This window comes from Dermacentor andersoni, chromosome 5 (genome assembly GCF_023375885.2).
Source record: "Dermacentor andersoni chromosome 5, qqDerAnde1_hic_scaffold, whole genome shotgun sequence".
NCBI classification, from domain to species: Eukaryota; Metazoa; Arthropoda; class Arachnida; order Ixodida; family Ixodidae; genus Dermacentor; species Dermacentor andersoni.
This window is the reverse complement of record NC_092818.1, coordinates 164079859-164094824: the sequence shown is the minus strand read 5'-3', so window position 1 is coordinate 164094824 and position 14966 is coordinate 164079859. Positions and strand designations below refer to the sequence as shown.

Sequence of the window (14966 nt, the reverse complement as noted above, 5' to 3'; positions counted from 1 at the left end):
ACAGGTGATTTTTCGGGAAGCCCTCTGCCACGTAAGATGCCGGGTCGCCGCGAGCAGTATTTCGATGGCTTCCCTCAAGAACCCAAACTACGCTCTGGTAATTGCGCACTCGTCAACAGGCGACAGCGTGGGAATCTGCGGACAGCCTTACGTGTAACACGCTTTCCGAACATTTTCTCGTCGCGGTAAGCGTTGGTGAGTTTCGTAATTGGTCAGAGTTGTGCGCGTGGAGAATTACTGGTGAGACAGACATATAGGTGAACGAGGGGAGCGCTGGCTTGCATTCTTCGGTTCGTCACCTCTTCCACGCAGTTGTGCCTGCGTTTATTGAATGCGTCGTGAAGCACGTCTTGCGTCTTGCGCATATCAGATCAAAAAATTGAAACAGCCAAAACCAAATCCAATTCTCCTTGCAGCATTCTGCTACTTTGTGATGGGTGGTACGTAAGTTATCTTCCACAAGTTCTCCTGCACCTTGCTAATTACCGCTGTACCCTCCTGTCTACCTTAAGCCAGTAGTGAACCTGCGCGATAGGAATGGCCGCGAAATATCCCCCTTTAATGTCATTAACTCCACGACGCACGTCTCGCCGGCACTTTTGTGCGGCTTTTCGTGTTGCGTGCAATATCAGGCGCTCACCCTCCTCAGGTGTGTCAGAAATAGCGTAAGAATGTGCAAAGCTTATCTTTTACTAGTCACGACAGTTATACGGTAGCTGGTATAGACGCTCCAACTGAATGCACGTGTCTCTGGGCGTAATGAACAGCAACCCACATTAGGAGCCTAATGCAACCAGACTACGGAGGCTCCTCAACGCGGAATATCGTCGATTATGCGTTTTAATGTAACAACATTGTACAGGATATATAGTAACTGGTTTCATTACGATGACGCAAAGCAGGCGGTGCAGTCGAAGCCTTGGTTAAGCCTATCCTACGCAAGATAGGACATGTGTCTTCGAAAGAGTTCTAACGCAACAAAGTCACCAAGAATGCAAGCACAGCGACTGCGGTTCGGCGCGCTGTTGTTTCGCCGGTGGACTATACCGTAAGTGGTGCAAACCACTGTGGTTTATATATGTGACACATCGCGAGTAGACAGAATCAGCAGAGTGCAATATGCCGTGAGGATTAGGTGGGCAGTGCCGCTAAGTCAAAGTCGCAAGGGGGTTGGTATAGCCAACATCAGTAGACCAGTGATCAGTTCGTAATAGTTCACGGATGACCATGGGAGGCTGGGGAAGTTCACGCGGATGTCGATGAACAATCATCGAATGATAGGATGTCATGATGCCATCGCATTCTAGTTGCTCAGATGTAGCATGACGACCTCCGCGTATTTAGACGCGGTGGCAGCGAAGAGGTATCAGTGGAGCCATCAGTGGAGCCGAACGCTTCGCGCAGACGGATTTGTTCAGTAGGGCAGGTGCTGCGCGTCATTTTGATGTAACCCAGACGCATAACCGAGTCGAAGTCACCGCGCTCGCGTCCCGCCGCCTCCCTCGCGCGCTCCGTTTCCGCGTGCCACAAAAGCGAGTCAATCATGCGCGTCGTTCCGACGGGGAAAAGAGAAACAAGTTCAACGGCTCACGAAAGTGAGTCGCTCGTCCCACGCCGAGTCTAGGCCGACGTGGATGTATACCCGCGGGCTGGAGCGCCGACGAGTCGTTTTCCTCAGTGTTTGTTTTGTGCCTTCTCTCGACTTCGTTTACGTGCTTGTGTCCCTGAGCACGCCGGCTGTCTTGTCCTCCGAGAGCGCGTGTGCCGCCCACAGCACGAACCGATCATTGTTTTTTCGCAGTCGTCTCCTTTGCTCTCCCACGGCGTTCCCGCAAAGGGTGCATCGGGCCGCCCCGGCTGTGGCCGCGAATCTCCGCAAGGGGGCGTGTTTTCGCGTGGCATTCCATGGCATGCTCAGTGAACTGAACCGGGGTCGCTGAAGTGTTACTTATTTGGCTTCTTTCTTCTCACAAGTTGGCGGCCTCGGGTGTTACATCATAGTTTTGTTGGTGGTCGGTCGGGTCACCTTTTCATCGGCTTCGGCCAGGTTTTGTAGCCACACTGGATCGATTGGTGTCGATACCGAACGCTCAGAGAGTGCGAGTTCTTTTCTCGCTGGGTTTGCCTGTCTCTCGGAAAGTGTGCACTCATACGTGAAACAGTCGTAACGGTGTGGCGCAAGTTACATAACAGGTGATAGAAGGGGCAGTGCTGCCTGAACATTATCGCCCGATGTAGCAGTTAGTTGGGAGAAGGCCTGCTCGTGCTGACTGGGATACCGTCATAAGAATGCTCTCAAAATGAAAACCACGCGTTGAAATAATGGTGATCGCTCTTACTGGCGCAGCCGCGCCCCATTAAAATGTATATGCTGTCGGCTTTCTCGCTTGACGTCACTGTCAGGGTCGAGCAGTTACCGCCTGTTAGCTAAAGGACGTTGGTTGCATAAGCACAAAACAGGTGACTGCGGTCCAGCCTTACCATTTTCTGTCTTATGTGGTGCAGGTCACAAGAGAAAACTTGTGTTCGTTTTTGAATACGTCAGGTATAAGGGAATAAAAGCTTGTGTTCTCGTTTTTTTTTTCGAAAGTTGATTTTGCCCAAGCTTCATGTGAAAAGCAAACTAATAACGCACGAGAACGTTACCATATTTTCATGACAATTTTGCTGCTATGGGACTGCCGCGCGTTCTCTCTATGGTATGATGTTAAGGTCCACATTCCATTTATACAGATTTTTGGGATACATTGCGTTGTGCAACCAATTTACGCAAAGACAACATCTGGGCTCTTTCGAGCGCACAAAATCATTCTATTTTCATATATTTACGAATATATGACGCGCCGACCACCGCAATGTTTGCTATAGAGAGAAGCTACTCATTACTGTGGACGAGCATTACAGTTTATATTTGAATTTTGTCACAGACACCTGATCATCAGGTTGCCTGCTTTTGTCTAGAAAAACCGCCGACTACACATTTCGGCTGAAGTTCACGCAGGCGCGCTCACATGCACACACACACACACTCGCACACCCACGCATGAACTCAGCCACCGCAGACTACATATCTGTGGCTAAGTTTCGACTCCGCAGCAAAATCATCACTACTATTTCTGACGTAAAAAAATAAAGATGCCTTGCATGCCTTGCAGTTAATGGAACTGAGAAGGTTGACACACAAGATCGCTCAATTGCATTACAACGTCGCTGTTACACAAGTCCGACGCAAACCAAACATGTATTCTTCCGTATGTCCTGCAGGCTTAGCCATGGTCCCGACTCGGCTGATCACACCCGGATTCAAGGCTTCGCACAACTCGCTACCTTTCTAGCAGTTGTTCAATGCATCTGATAGTATCCACTACCACACCAGTGGACAATGTTTGGGGGTCAGTCCGCGTTTTTCGTATTTCGTCTATTGCTGTTCCTGTCATCTTCCTAACAATTTCGCGCTGTACTGAATTCCCTGTCGCCACTATGGTTTTTCGTTTAGTCACTTTCCTATCTTCTTGCAATGAACAAACAAAGGAAAAACAAAACACGAATGATTAACTATATTATTTTTTTTTCTGTTGCGACTGGTTATCCGTCTGCAAAATGTTAATGACAGCCTTTTTTTAACAGTATATAGCGGGCTCACTATTTAGACTTCAAATTCGTTGTCCTTTATTTTCACCCACATGTACGTCGTGGCAGCATTAAGCTCACTGCTAAAGTTGTTAATGGTGCGGTCCGCGCTTTGGCTTAATATTCTTGAGGTACTGGTAAAATTTATGCCGAAACGTCGACACAATAAACAGTTCTTTTTAAGAACTGAATAAACTTTTCAAGGAGAACTTTGCGGCAATCGAAGACACCTATATATATATATATATATATATATATATATATATATATATATATATATATATATATATATATATATATATATATATATATATATATATATATATATTACGTTGCAATAGCAGACTTACCTGCTAAAAGAGAGAAAGAAAGATATAGGCTATGACAAAACTAAGAAGTCACTCAGTAGTGCGAGCATACTACCGCGGTCGTCATTCGTATACATATATTGTTTTCATTCATTTCATTTTTACAGCGCGCTACTTTTCTCGTTCTTGCTTCGAAACTACCTAGAAAAGAATTTCGAGGGACACTTGAGGCATTTCAGATATCGATGGCGCTTTAGTAGCAAAGCTTCGCGTGCTCTCACAGCTAGTAAGCAGCCATCATTCTCGAGACTTTCTTTTTTTTTTCGGAAATTACGCGACCAGCCCGAAAAGAAGAAGCATTTCACTACGATGACGGTGTCATCAACATCGTCATCATCAACAACAACAGCAATACAATGTCTGTTTTTGCCCGTATATATTTCTTGGCGACTAGCGACCTTAGAAGGACGAATAACAAACCCGCCTGCCCCCGTGCCACTCAAGCGAACATCGTCACGCGTCTGCATGGAAGAGCCATCAGAGGATGACCCGCGGTCGACCGCGCACTTTGCCCCAAGAGTTTCAAAAGGCGCTGCCAGACAAGAGACAGACGCTGAGCAGAAGAGAACGGCTCTCGAGCCACAACGGGACGTCTGGCTGACTGCATGCTGCGCGCCACTGAAGCTAATGAGATGGCGGCGGGTCCGCCGTGATGCGACCGCTCGAGTTGGCGTCATTTTGCCTCGGCACTTACACGCCCCGCCGTCTCTCCGCATTGCGTGCCGCCGAGTCAAGTTTACTGGGCGGCACGATTTCGGCGTGTGAGGGGAAAGAAGGCCCTTCAGGCACCTGGTTGTTTAGAACACGCAACGCTTGTCTGAGGACTGCGTCGCCGAGACCCACAGGCAAGGAACGTGTGTGTGTCCTTCAAAAATGGCGGTAAACAGGGAAACGAATGCCGACGCCATAAACCTCTGCCTGGATATGTGCGCCGTAAGGTTCGGTCGTCATTCCATGGTGGAACACTCAGGTCTCCGCAAATACATATGTACTAAGATTTTATTGAAATTAAGATAAACAGGGGAAATTTCCTCACTGTACAGTACAGAGGTGGTTTCTGCGCTGTACTAGAAAACAACAACAATGCATCGGAAACATCAAAACACAAAGCAAAAGTAATTCGCGGGAAGGGATGCAATACAAACACACACACAAAAAGACCTCATTCATTCTCCGTTCATGGCATATTGGACGGCTGCCAGGTCTGCAAACACGTCTTTCAAAGTGGCAGCTCGCATACGAAGTTCAGCGCCATTATATTGTGCTGGTCCTGATTCGGATTATGGAGGAGGATGCCGTGGTGCAGACCACCATCGTAGATGTCTGACGGAGCTGTATCTGGATCTCACATGAAGATCGCTTTAGAGCTTCGCAGGGATTGTCTTTTCTCAATTACCTATAAAAGAAAACGGCAACACCTTCGCCGAGACGCCACGCCATCTGGCCGTGACAATGCACGTGAAAGACGCAATTGTGGCGCTATCCCAAGTGTGCGAAATTTGCTGACCTCGAAACAATACTTTACGAACTAATTTGTAGCGGTCGCCACAGCCCGTCAATATAACATATTTAAGACTCATGGCACATAGACGAATGATGATGGTCAAGCGATCGACCACCATATTCGTCGCAATGTGACGTTGTATGTATAGATCGTCGGTTTAGACGAAAAGTGATTGTTCGTTCTCTGCTTAAGTGAACGTGACGAGAGCCAGAAAAAAAAAAAGACCAGTGAAAATCAAGCGTTTTCGAGATAGCATGCAGACGGCTTGTCGGATAGGTGGTAGAAATCTCGTCAATTTGATGTAAGCGACGAAAGCTGGGGCTTCTGTTTGTGAATTGCGTCTTTTTTATAGCGAAAACTGTATATGACTAACCTTCCGTGGTGTTTTCGGTGTCCTGCAACAGAAACGGACTTAGCGATTTCTAAAAAACCCATACGGGTGCAGTGCGGCGGCGCAGGTGTCAAAATGCGGAACAGATTAGAACGCTCGCCGTGGACACTAGCATGACGTCAAGGTTATAAATATCGCACTATATAAGCAGGAGAGGTATCGGCTCTAAATACAGCTGCGTTATCGATGGGGCGGGCGCGTATAGTTCGTGCACCTGAAGAACAACATGCGTACGAGGAGCGCCGGAGGGAACAACAACGACGCCGGCGTGAAACGACCACCGACGAAGAACGTTCCCGCGATGCTGGACAAAAACGACAATCGCGAGCCCGGGCACCTCCGAACGAGCAACGACGCCAGACGCGCAACGCAAAAAAAAAAATGACAACCATTCCACTTTGTGAAGAAGGAATGGCAGCGCAAGCGCTTTGCTTTTCGTTTGAGAGCTATGACTGTCGTCAGCTTTCGCTGCCATTCCATATTCACTGAGTGGAATGGTTGTCGTTTTTTTTTCATAGTTTAATTGTGAATATTCTAACCTGTTCAACGTGAAAGGGAGCGCGGGTGGCATCTCCAAAAAAGTTATTGTGAATGAGACGATAATGTATAGAGTCGATGTTCACTCTTCAGTCGTCATTGGTCTTGCAACATCTTGCCTTCGCCAGTGTGAGCCTGTCAAGTTTTAAAAGCATTTGGCACATTCCGAAAAGCGTCGCTAACAGGGTTAGACGGCGCGCAGGCTGCAAGCGAAGGCGGTGTCTCGCCTCTCGACGCCAAGCGTACGGAGCTTATTAAGAGACCACGGCCGTTAAATACGGAGAGTTCGAACACAGGTGTCCTCGACTCCTGTCACAGCCCACGTCGTGTTCAACACTTGGCGATTGCCAGTGCTAGAGCACAGAGAAAGGCCCAAGTCCGTGCCTTCGCGTTCGCATGTCCTCCACACATCCTCATGGAGACGCAAAGCGCGTCGGAGGCCTATGACATGGAGGCTTTGAGCCCTTCCCAGTGCTGTAATATGAAATCATTGACAATGGGTGTAAAAGAGAGGCAGACTGTAATCCTGATCAGTCCCGATACTGTCCCTCCTTTACCTTCCTTCCACTTCGCACTCCCGAAGGAGCTTGGACGCGATGCCACACTCGGACATACCACACTTGGACATACCACACTTGAACATGCCATGAAACTCGTTTCCTTCACACACTTCGCCATTGTGGTAACACCGTCACCAGTGTTGTCATGGATGTCGTCCTACTCGTAGTTCTTTAGTCATCATTGACGTCATAGTCGTTCATGACGTACAGCATATGTACAAGTGGTCCCCCTTTCATAGTGTAGTTATGTACAAGATGGTTTCTTAAACTACTGTTCTTCAAGTTCGTGGGCGCCACAGAGTACCTTAGCTTGCTTGGTTGAGTGTTTTCTTGCTAGCTTGCTTGTTTGTTTTATTCGTTTGATTGTTTGATTTATGTGTTTGATTGTTTCTTTCTTCGTTCGTTCGTTCACTTGCTCGCTTGTTCTTCGTTCGTTCGTTTGTTTGTTTGTTTGTTTGTTTGTTTGTTTGTTTGTTTGTTTGTTTGTTTGTTTGTTTGTTTGTTTGTTTGTTTGTTTGTTCTCCCATCTGTGACGGCTCCGCTGGTTTGCTCTCAGCAGTTGTTCCATCCAATAAGGTATAATTCGTGCCCGTTTTGAGACTGCGTCAAAAGAATTCTGGCATTAATTTCTCCTTTGCGCAAATCAAGTAGCAAATGGTAAGCGAGTTGGCGCTGAAGTATGCTTGAAAGAAACAAATGAAGCATGGCAGTCCCTCGCTCTTGGACCATGCCGAGTACTCACTGACACTGGTCACGAGAGCTGCATCGCATCAGACATCCGCTTCGGACATTCACCGCAGGAGGGCGTGATGTCCAGTCGGAGCTGAGCGTCGGCGCGTGCCCGTCACGTTTCTGTTCCCTCTCTTCTGTTTGGCGCAGCGTCGCTTGTGCAGCGCGACTCTGCAAATGCACAGCCTCCTCGGTTATGGTTCAGAGTTTTGTTTCTTTAGCTCGGAATCGGTCCAAAACGATCACTTACGCGTAAATTTCTCGGTGGATTCCGAAGCCCATGCTTGTGAATTTCTGGCTCTTGGTCGCTTGCCAACTGCCAAAGAGGGCTTCGCGCGTAACGCTAAACGGCAAAAAGAAAAGAAGAAAAAATAAAAGTGTGCGTGCGTGCGTGTGTGTGCGTGCGTGCGTGTGTTAGTGTGTGTGTGTGTTAGTGTGTGTGTGTGTGTGTGTGTGTGTGTGTGTGTGTGTGTGTGTGTGTGTGTGTGTGTGTGTGTGTGTGTGTGTGTGCGTGCGTGCGTGCGTGCGTGCGTGCGTGCGTGTGTGTGTGTGTGTGTGTGTGTGTGTGTGTGTGTGTGTGTGTGTGTGTGTGTGTGTGTGTGTGTGTGTGTGTGTGTGTGTGTGTGTGATGTTTCGTCGCACCTGCTGTATCGCAACCATATATATAGGGGTGTTTCAGCGAACACTTTCAAAGATCTCTAAACGTTGCCTGTGTGAGATATCACAATTCTAGTTCATTAGTTGGTCTACTCGAAGCGGCGGACAATACTTCCAAAAAATTGAGATCCAAAATGGGCTAATCAATAAAAATTCACTAATTAAGTTTCTATCTAACTATATTATGGCCCATATTGCAAGTGACAAATTCTAGCCGTGGAGTTCCCAAGGCGCGGATCCACTTGGAACGAATTTCCAGGATGACACCAGTTTCGATATATAAGTTCCCGAACTTTGCGGAGAAATGCATTGGCGTCCCAGTTAATTTGTTAACAAAACGTCGTTTCAGGCACTGAAGCACACAACTGGAACTCCTCCTCCTCCTCCAGCACCACGTTGCCAGGAGAAAAGGACAGCAACACCTATGGGCTCTCTTTTTTCTTTTCTTCGACCCCTAGTCTGCAGTTGAGCAGTTCGAGCATCCAGGCAGACCTTTAGGCTTCTTCCTGTTTCGCTTCTCCCGTGACCTTCTCACACGGACTTCAGGCACGGACAAGCACCTGTTGCGCTTGCCGCCATCAGGTGACTGCAACCAGTGGCAAAGCCATAAAAAGAAGAAAAAAACCAGGAAGACGGAAGGGATGAGTGATTGACCTATTGCGCGCATTGTGTGCACCGAGGGGACCACAATTGTCACCGTATACGACCACGGTAACTGCGAAAGCGCAATTCAGCTCTTGAGAAGTACGCTTCAACTACTCATTCCATCTCGCGTCGCTTCTATGTGTGTCAGCCAGGAGCGCTGGACGCGCTTGCGAACCAAAAGCCACAGAATGCGTTAGATTAAGAAAAAAACGTAGGATTTTAGCGTGTTTGCTCTCAAGAGTGTATTCGGCGAAATTGCGGTGTCGAATTTATGAATAGTTTTAATGGAATGCCACTCACACTGCTACTCAAATATGGCTCCATCTGTGATATATCGCTTAATGAACAAGGCTTGGTTACTTCATTAAAATGTGAGCTGTCATGAGCAATGCATTTTCTTTAAAGCAAAGCTTTCTCTGACTATTCGCATCCAACTTTGCGTGGACAGCTGTCTGGCCGAGTAAACGGAGGCCATCTCAGAAACAGTGTTATGCAAAAGCTGGGCCAATCCTGGAGGCCGCGTAATCATAGGTGGCGACTTAGTGGGCCGATCGTGATACCAGTGCACGTTCCGTGTCCTCGCAAGGGTTTTAACGTATTTTGTTACGCAAGCCTGGATGCATTGCAACATCGCAGCGTCCCCACGCTTGATAGCATGAACTGATGAAATGAGTGAACCAAAAAGTATCCGCAACAACACGTCTCAGCAGCGGGATGCTATCGATTGTCGTTGACAATCACACTCCAAAGGTTTCTGCCGAGCTTTTTTCTTTTTTTCATCCAGTAATGTGCCTCCAGCTGTGATGCACAGAACTTAAGGAACAGAGTGTGATTACTTCATGAATTGAGGCGGTGTCGCAAGGTGCCCCTCTTTTTTTCAATCAATGTTCTTTTGTTTGTCCACGTGGTACCGCCTGCCGCGCTGACATAAGCAGTCGTACACGTAGCTAGACGCTGAGCATATATATGCATACGCGTACATGCGGTCTCACCTACATGAGCGAGTGTTTAATGCAAACCGTAGTACAAGCATCGACTCCATCTCGAAGGAACATGGATCGCTATGTGAATGTATACTGCTCCTTTGTGCGCAATGAAATTTGCATCTGGGGCATGCGCGAGTTGCAAATCGCGTCTAGACAAGGGTTTGCGTCAGCCGCTGTACAAGGCCTGTCCGCTAATAACGACCGGTCGCGGCTTCAAGAAGAGCCGCTCGTGGAGTTACACGCCGCGTGCATCGTCACTGACTGTTTCAGACGAGGCGTCAGCGCCGTATTTCGGCGCTTGCATTTTATTGAACGCTCTGAGCCGTAACAAACGCCACCTGTGTACGCACTGAAAAGTTGCCGTTGTCTACGCGTCTGTCTGTCTGTGTGTGTGTGTGTGTGTGTGTGTGTGTGTGTGTGTGTGTGTGTGTGTGTGTGTGTGTGTGTGTGTGTGTGTGTGTGTGTGTGTGTGTGTGTGTGTGTGTGTGTGTGTGTGTGTGTGTGTGTGTGTGTGTGTGTGTGTGTGTGTGTGTGTGTGTGTGTGTGTGTGTGTGTGTGTGTGTGTGTGTGTGTGTGTGTGTGTGTGTGTGTGTGTGTGTGTGTGTGTGTGTGTGTGTGTGTGTGTGTGTGTGTGTGTGTGTGTGTGTGTGTGTGTGTGTATTCTTTATCATGCTGAGTAACATGTATGCGTTATGCCATGTGCGTTTAAAGTTTGCTTTTAAATGCGTGTATTTGTAGTAAATTATTCATATTTAGAAAATACACAGAGAGCCAGAAAGAGAAAAAGCAGGGTGCTTAGCCACATGCGAGTTTCCGGTTAGCGACCTTGCACGGAGGTAAAGGGAGGTTAGAAAAACAGAAACAAGGTAACAAAAAATAAATCCGTGTACACCTAAGCACTTATCAGTTGTGAACGCGAAAGCATTAATCTACAACTGAACGTCGCGGAGCGGTCTTTCAGGTTCTGTACTCCTCGCGGGCAAGCGGGCGCGTTGAGACGCTTGGCCAACGGTTTAGACAAGTGGGTAAGACACTCGGCTATGGCTGTGGGGTCGTGCATTCAAAACTCACTACAGCCAATGTTTTTTGTCTTTCCAATTTATTTTCTGTTTTTGATACATTAGTTTCTCTATAGTGTTTACTGAGGTGAAGTTAGAACGCAGGCGAGCACTTGCGCGGACAAGGAACGCGCGAATAACACAGGCTTCCGAGGTCGAGTATGACGTGGCGTCGCGGCCATGCCCTCTCCCCTCTTACTCAGCACCTGCCGCGCCAGCGCAGCAGCAATTGCTTCCTTTCGCCCGCTCTGCTGCGTCTAGGCGCACACATGACATGGCGTCGCAGCCAGTGGAATCTAGGCGCCGCTCCGTCGCTACAGACACCTGTTTTTTCGCTCAATGGGGCCATTTTGTGCTTTCTCATAAAAAAAAATGCAGGAAGGTGTTCGCAATATACACTCGGCCACAAAGTTTTGCGGAACCCTAAATATGAGAGAAAGCTGAATACCTGCGCAGCTTCACAACGCAGTCTAGTATCGGAATTTGCAGCCCTTATCATGTATATGGGAACAACATGGCGATGTTCGGTTTTACTGACTACTGTTACAGGCTGATCGCGGAAATTGAACGTTTTCTGAGATCCTGTGGTCCGTAAACATTTGTGGTCACAAGTGGCCAACAGCCCACTTTGTGACTTGTGCAACGAAACAATCGCGCACCTTCGTTGCGACTGTCCTCGTTTCAACCCGCAAGGAGCAGCCTTCCCAGCCACGCTAGACCAACTGGACAAGCACTCAGTCACAGAAAACAACATCCTTGGAAGCTTGCCGAGGCGAACAACCAGCGCGAGCCGCTATGAAGGCGCTGCTGCGTTATTTAAGAGACATCGGACTGTGTGACAAGTTGTGATTGTACACTCTGTGACGTAGGATGAGACGTTGACACTGTGTAACACTAGGAACGCCTTCGCAGTCTGCGTAGCTGTGCCCGCAGGAACAGTTCTGTATTGTGTGTGAGGTTTTTCTTCCTATTCATTTCCTCGCTCTCACCTATCGCATCCCTTTAACCTCCCTCGGTACAGGATAGCCAAGCGGAGATAACCTCTGGTTAACTTCCCTGTCTTTCCTTTTGCCTCCCTCTCTCTCTCTCTCTCTCTCTCTCTCTCTGTACATACTGGCCGATGAATTGCAGAAAGCACAGGAATGCTTGCACGGCCTTTTGATGTGATGATTAGTTCCATTGCGATGGCTGTTACTACGTTACTCGAATTCTCTTCTTTTTTAAAGGTTTTCTCCTTTTAGTTAATGACAAGAAATTGTAGTTTACGAGCAATCGTGTGTTATTATTTATGCCTATGAATACTGTATATAGTTTGTATAATGCTGCGGCCTATTATCTGCGGGCGCTGCAATCATATCCAATCTTTGTTTTCTTATTTACGGATATGTGTTTTGAAGAATTTCGATATATCAGTGTACCTGTTGTATATTGTAAAGATATATGTACTGATACGAGTTAATCTATAGTTTCGTTAAACCATGCTGTCTGGCCGGCGGACAAGCACTATGTGCTTTAATTGGCCAGCAAATCGCAGTTGTATGACTATCTTGCAAGTTCATTTGATTTTGAAATTTAGTTAGACACAGCGGAGAATTGGCATCCCTACTTACAGTACTGCTGGAAGTGGCATAGGGTGTGATTGGTAGTTTCCTTGACGCCAAAATAGCCACAGGGCTGCGGTGTTGGCCGCCTCTGTGCGAAACGCGTGGGCATTGGTGAACGTCATTGTTTAGGAAAGATCAACGTATTCACTATATGAAGAAGTGAGTGCCGGAACGGGTGTGGTCGCCTTCTATTGGATGAACGAAATTCAAAAAGTGCAACAAAACATCGATTATTACAGGACTATCTACAAAAGGAAGGTATTAACGGGCAGATTGCTGTTCTTTCCAGGTCCTTGCTTATTATTATTATTATTATTATTATTATTATTATTATTATTATTATTATTATTATTATTATTATTATTATTATTATAGTCCTTGGATGGAGCGTCGAACCACATCGATGCTGAATGCGTACGCGGCTTTAAGCAAGTACTAAGCTTAATTTCCAGCCACAGACATGGAGTTAGTTAAGCCATGTGAAAGACTGCATGTAATAATCTTCCGAAGGGCAATGCGCCGTACACGGGAGCAGGTAAAAGCTGTCTGCTCGAAAGTTAGGTGAGGAGCTGCTATAGTGTGAACAGCCCCCGTAGTATTCACAGCATCGTTTAGGGGTCTCCCAATTCGAGGCTGCCGGTCTTGACTGTGATAAAACTGGGCTATTTCTTTCGTTCGGTTGCCTTTATGTTTTACGGTTTCGTAAACATCAGTAAACAGCAAAGGGTCCCAGAAGGTTCGGTTTGGCAGAGTGGGAGTCGCGCGTTCACTGCGTACCCACACACTTGACGGTATAGTCAATCCGGCATTCTTTTGTATAATGCCGGCTTCTGCGGGCACTTAGAGGCTTGATGTTTTTTCTGTACTTCGGTGATATTCGAAATCTTTCGTTGCTTGCTCAGAAATGTATTTTCTCACGCTATATTTAGTCGTCGGCCGTCAGGCATCTAAAGCAACTATCGTCACAATCAGTACCCCTGCCTACATATACGCGTCTAATAGGTGTTAGGGCTTTCTCACTTCTCATAGTAATTCCAGCGCGCATACCGCTATGCCCGAAGTTCAATACAACACGCGCGCGTCGAAGGAAATCCGTATGCAACTCCTTCCTGCACCCGGCCAGCCCGCTCGCTCTCCGACTATGTAGTAGCTAGGTCCAAGAACACGGCAGGAGCGCACCACGGCAGCCAATCCACCTGCACGCACGCACGCACACACACAATAATAATAATAATAATAATAAAGAAGAAAAAACTCGTATCTTGTATCTTGTTCGTGACTTGTGGGAAGTGCTGTGACATAACAATCGAGACCCGCGTCCGCTGCTCAATCTGACGTCTCCATCCTTGGTTGTTTTCTCGGTCCTCCAGTGCCGGCTTCTAGTCGGCGCGCTCCCACGGCACCGGCGGTTGCGGACGGCGGCTGCGTGTCCCTTGCTCGTGCTGGCCGCGTGCGCGCTGGCCGTGCGACAGGCGACGTGCCAACCGAGCCGCTCCATGGGGCCAAAGCTGGTCGACCTGTCATACGTGTTCGACAAGAACACCGTCTACCCGTCCCCGTCGGCAAACTTCTCGCTGGACGTCCGCTACCGAAAGACCAAGCACGGAGTCCGGTAAAGAGTACGCAGGCACTGCAGCGACTGGCGGTGGTGCACATTCGGTGTTTCAGCCGAATTCATTAACGTTCGGAATCAAAACAGGAACAGCGCCACAGAGGACGAGCGATTAAAAAGCGCAGGACAGCTCGTCCTCACTCGTCCTGTGTTGCGCTGTTCCTGTTTTTTATTCTGAAGATGAACCAACCAGCCCCTTTGAACACACTCCTAATGTTCATTAATGTTCCTGTTTCTTTTTTAAATTTTACTTGCTTTCTTCCTATCTTCAATTTCAATGTTTCTATCTACTCCTTCCCGAAAATTAAGCAGACCTTTGTGCCCTTCCCGACCCAGGCAAAACCACGAGATTGTAGGGAAAGAAAGCTTCGCTTTAATAATAACTGAAACGTTCATTGAAGGAAGTCAGTGCTCGCTACTTATTCCGAAACTCACACTAGCTTCAAGATATTTGTCACCCGCCGTGGTTGCTCAGTGGCTATGGTGTTAGGCTGCTGAGCACGAGGTCGCGGGATCGAATCCCGGCCACGGCGGCCGCATTTCGATGGGGGCGAAATGCGAAAACACCCGTGTACTTAGATTTAGGTGCACGTTAAAGAACCCCAGGTGGTCGAAATTTCCGGAGTCCTCCACTACGGCGTGCCTCATAATCAGAAAGTGGTTTTGGCACGTAAAACCCCATAAT

The 14966-nt window shown here is 47.7% G+C and overlaps 1 protein-coding gene across 1 annotated transcript in view; it reads left to right on the top strand.

The window, feature by feature from the left end:
- LOC126531557 (isatin hydrolase-like) overlaps positions 1-14966 on the top strand; it is a 30938-nt gene that overhangs the window by 5894 nt on the left and 10078 nt on the right. The window contains exon 2 of the mRNA XM_072288124.1: positions 14040-14281. Within this exon, the coding sequence (XP_072144225.1) occupies positions 14040-14281 (242 nt within the window). The remainder of the gene's footprint in view (positions 1-14039; positions 14282-14966) is intronic.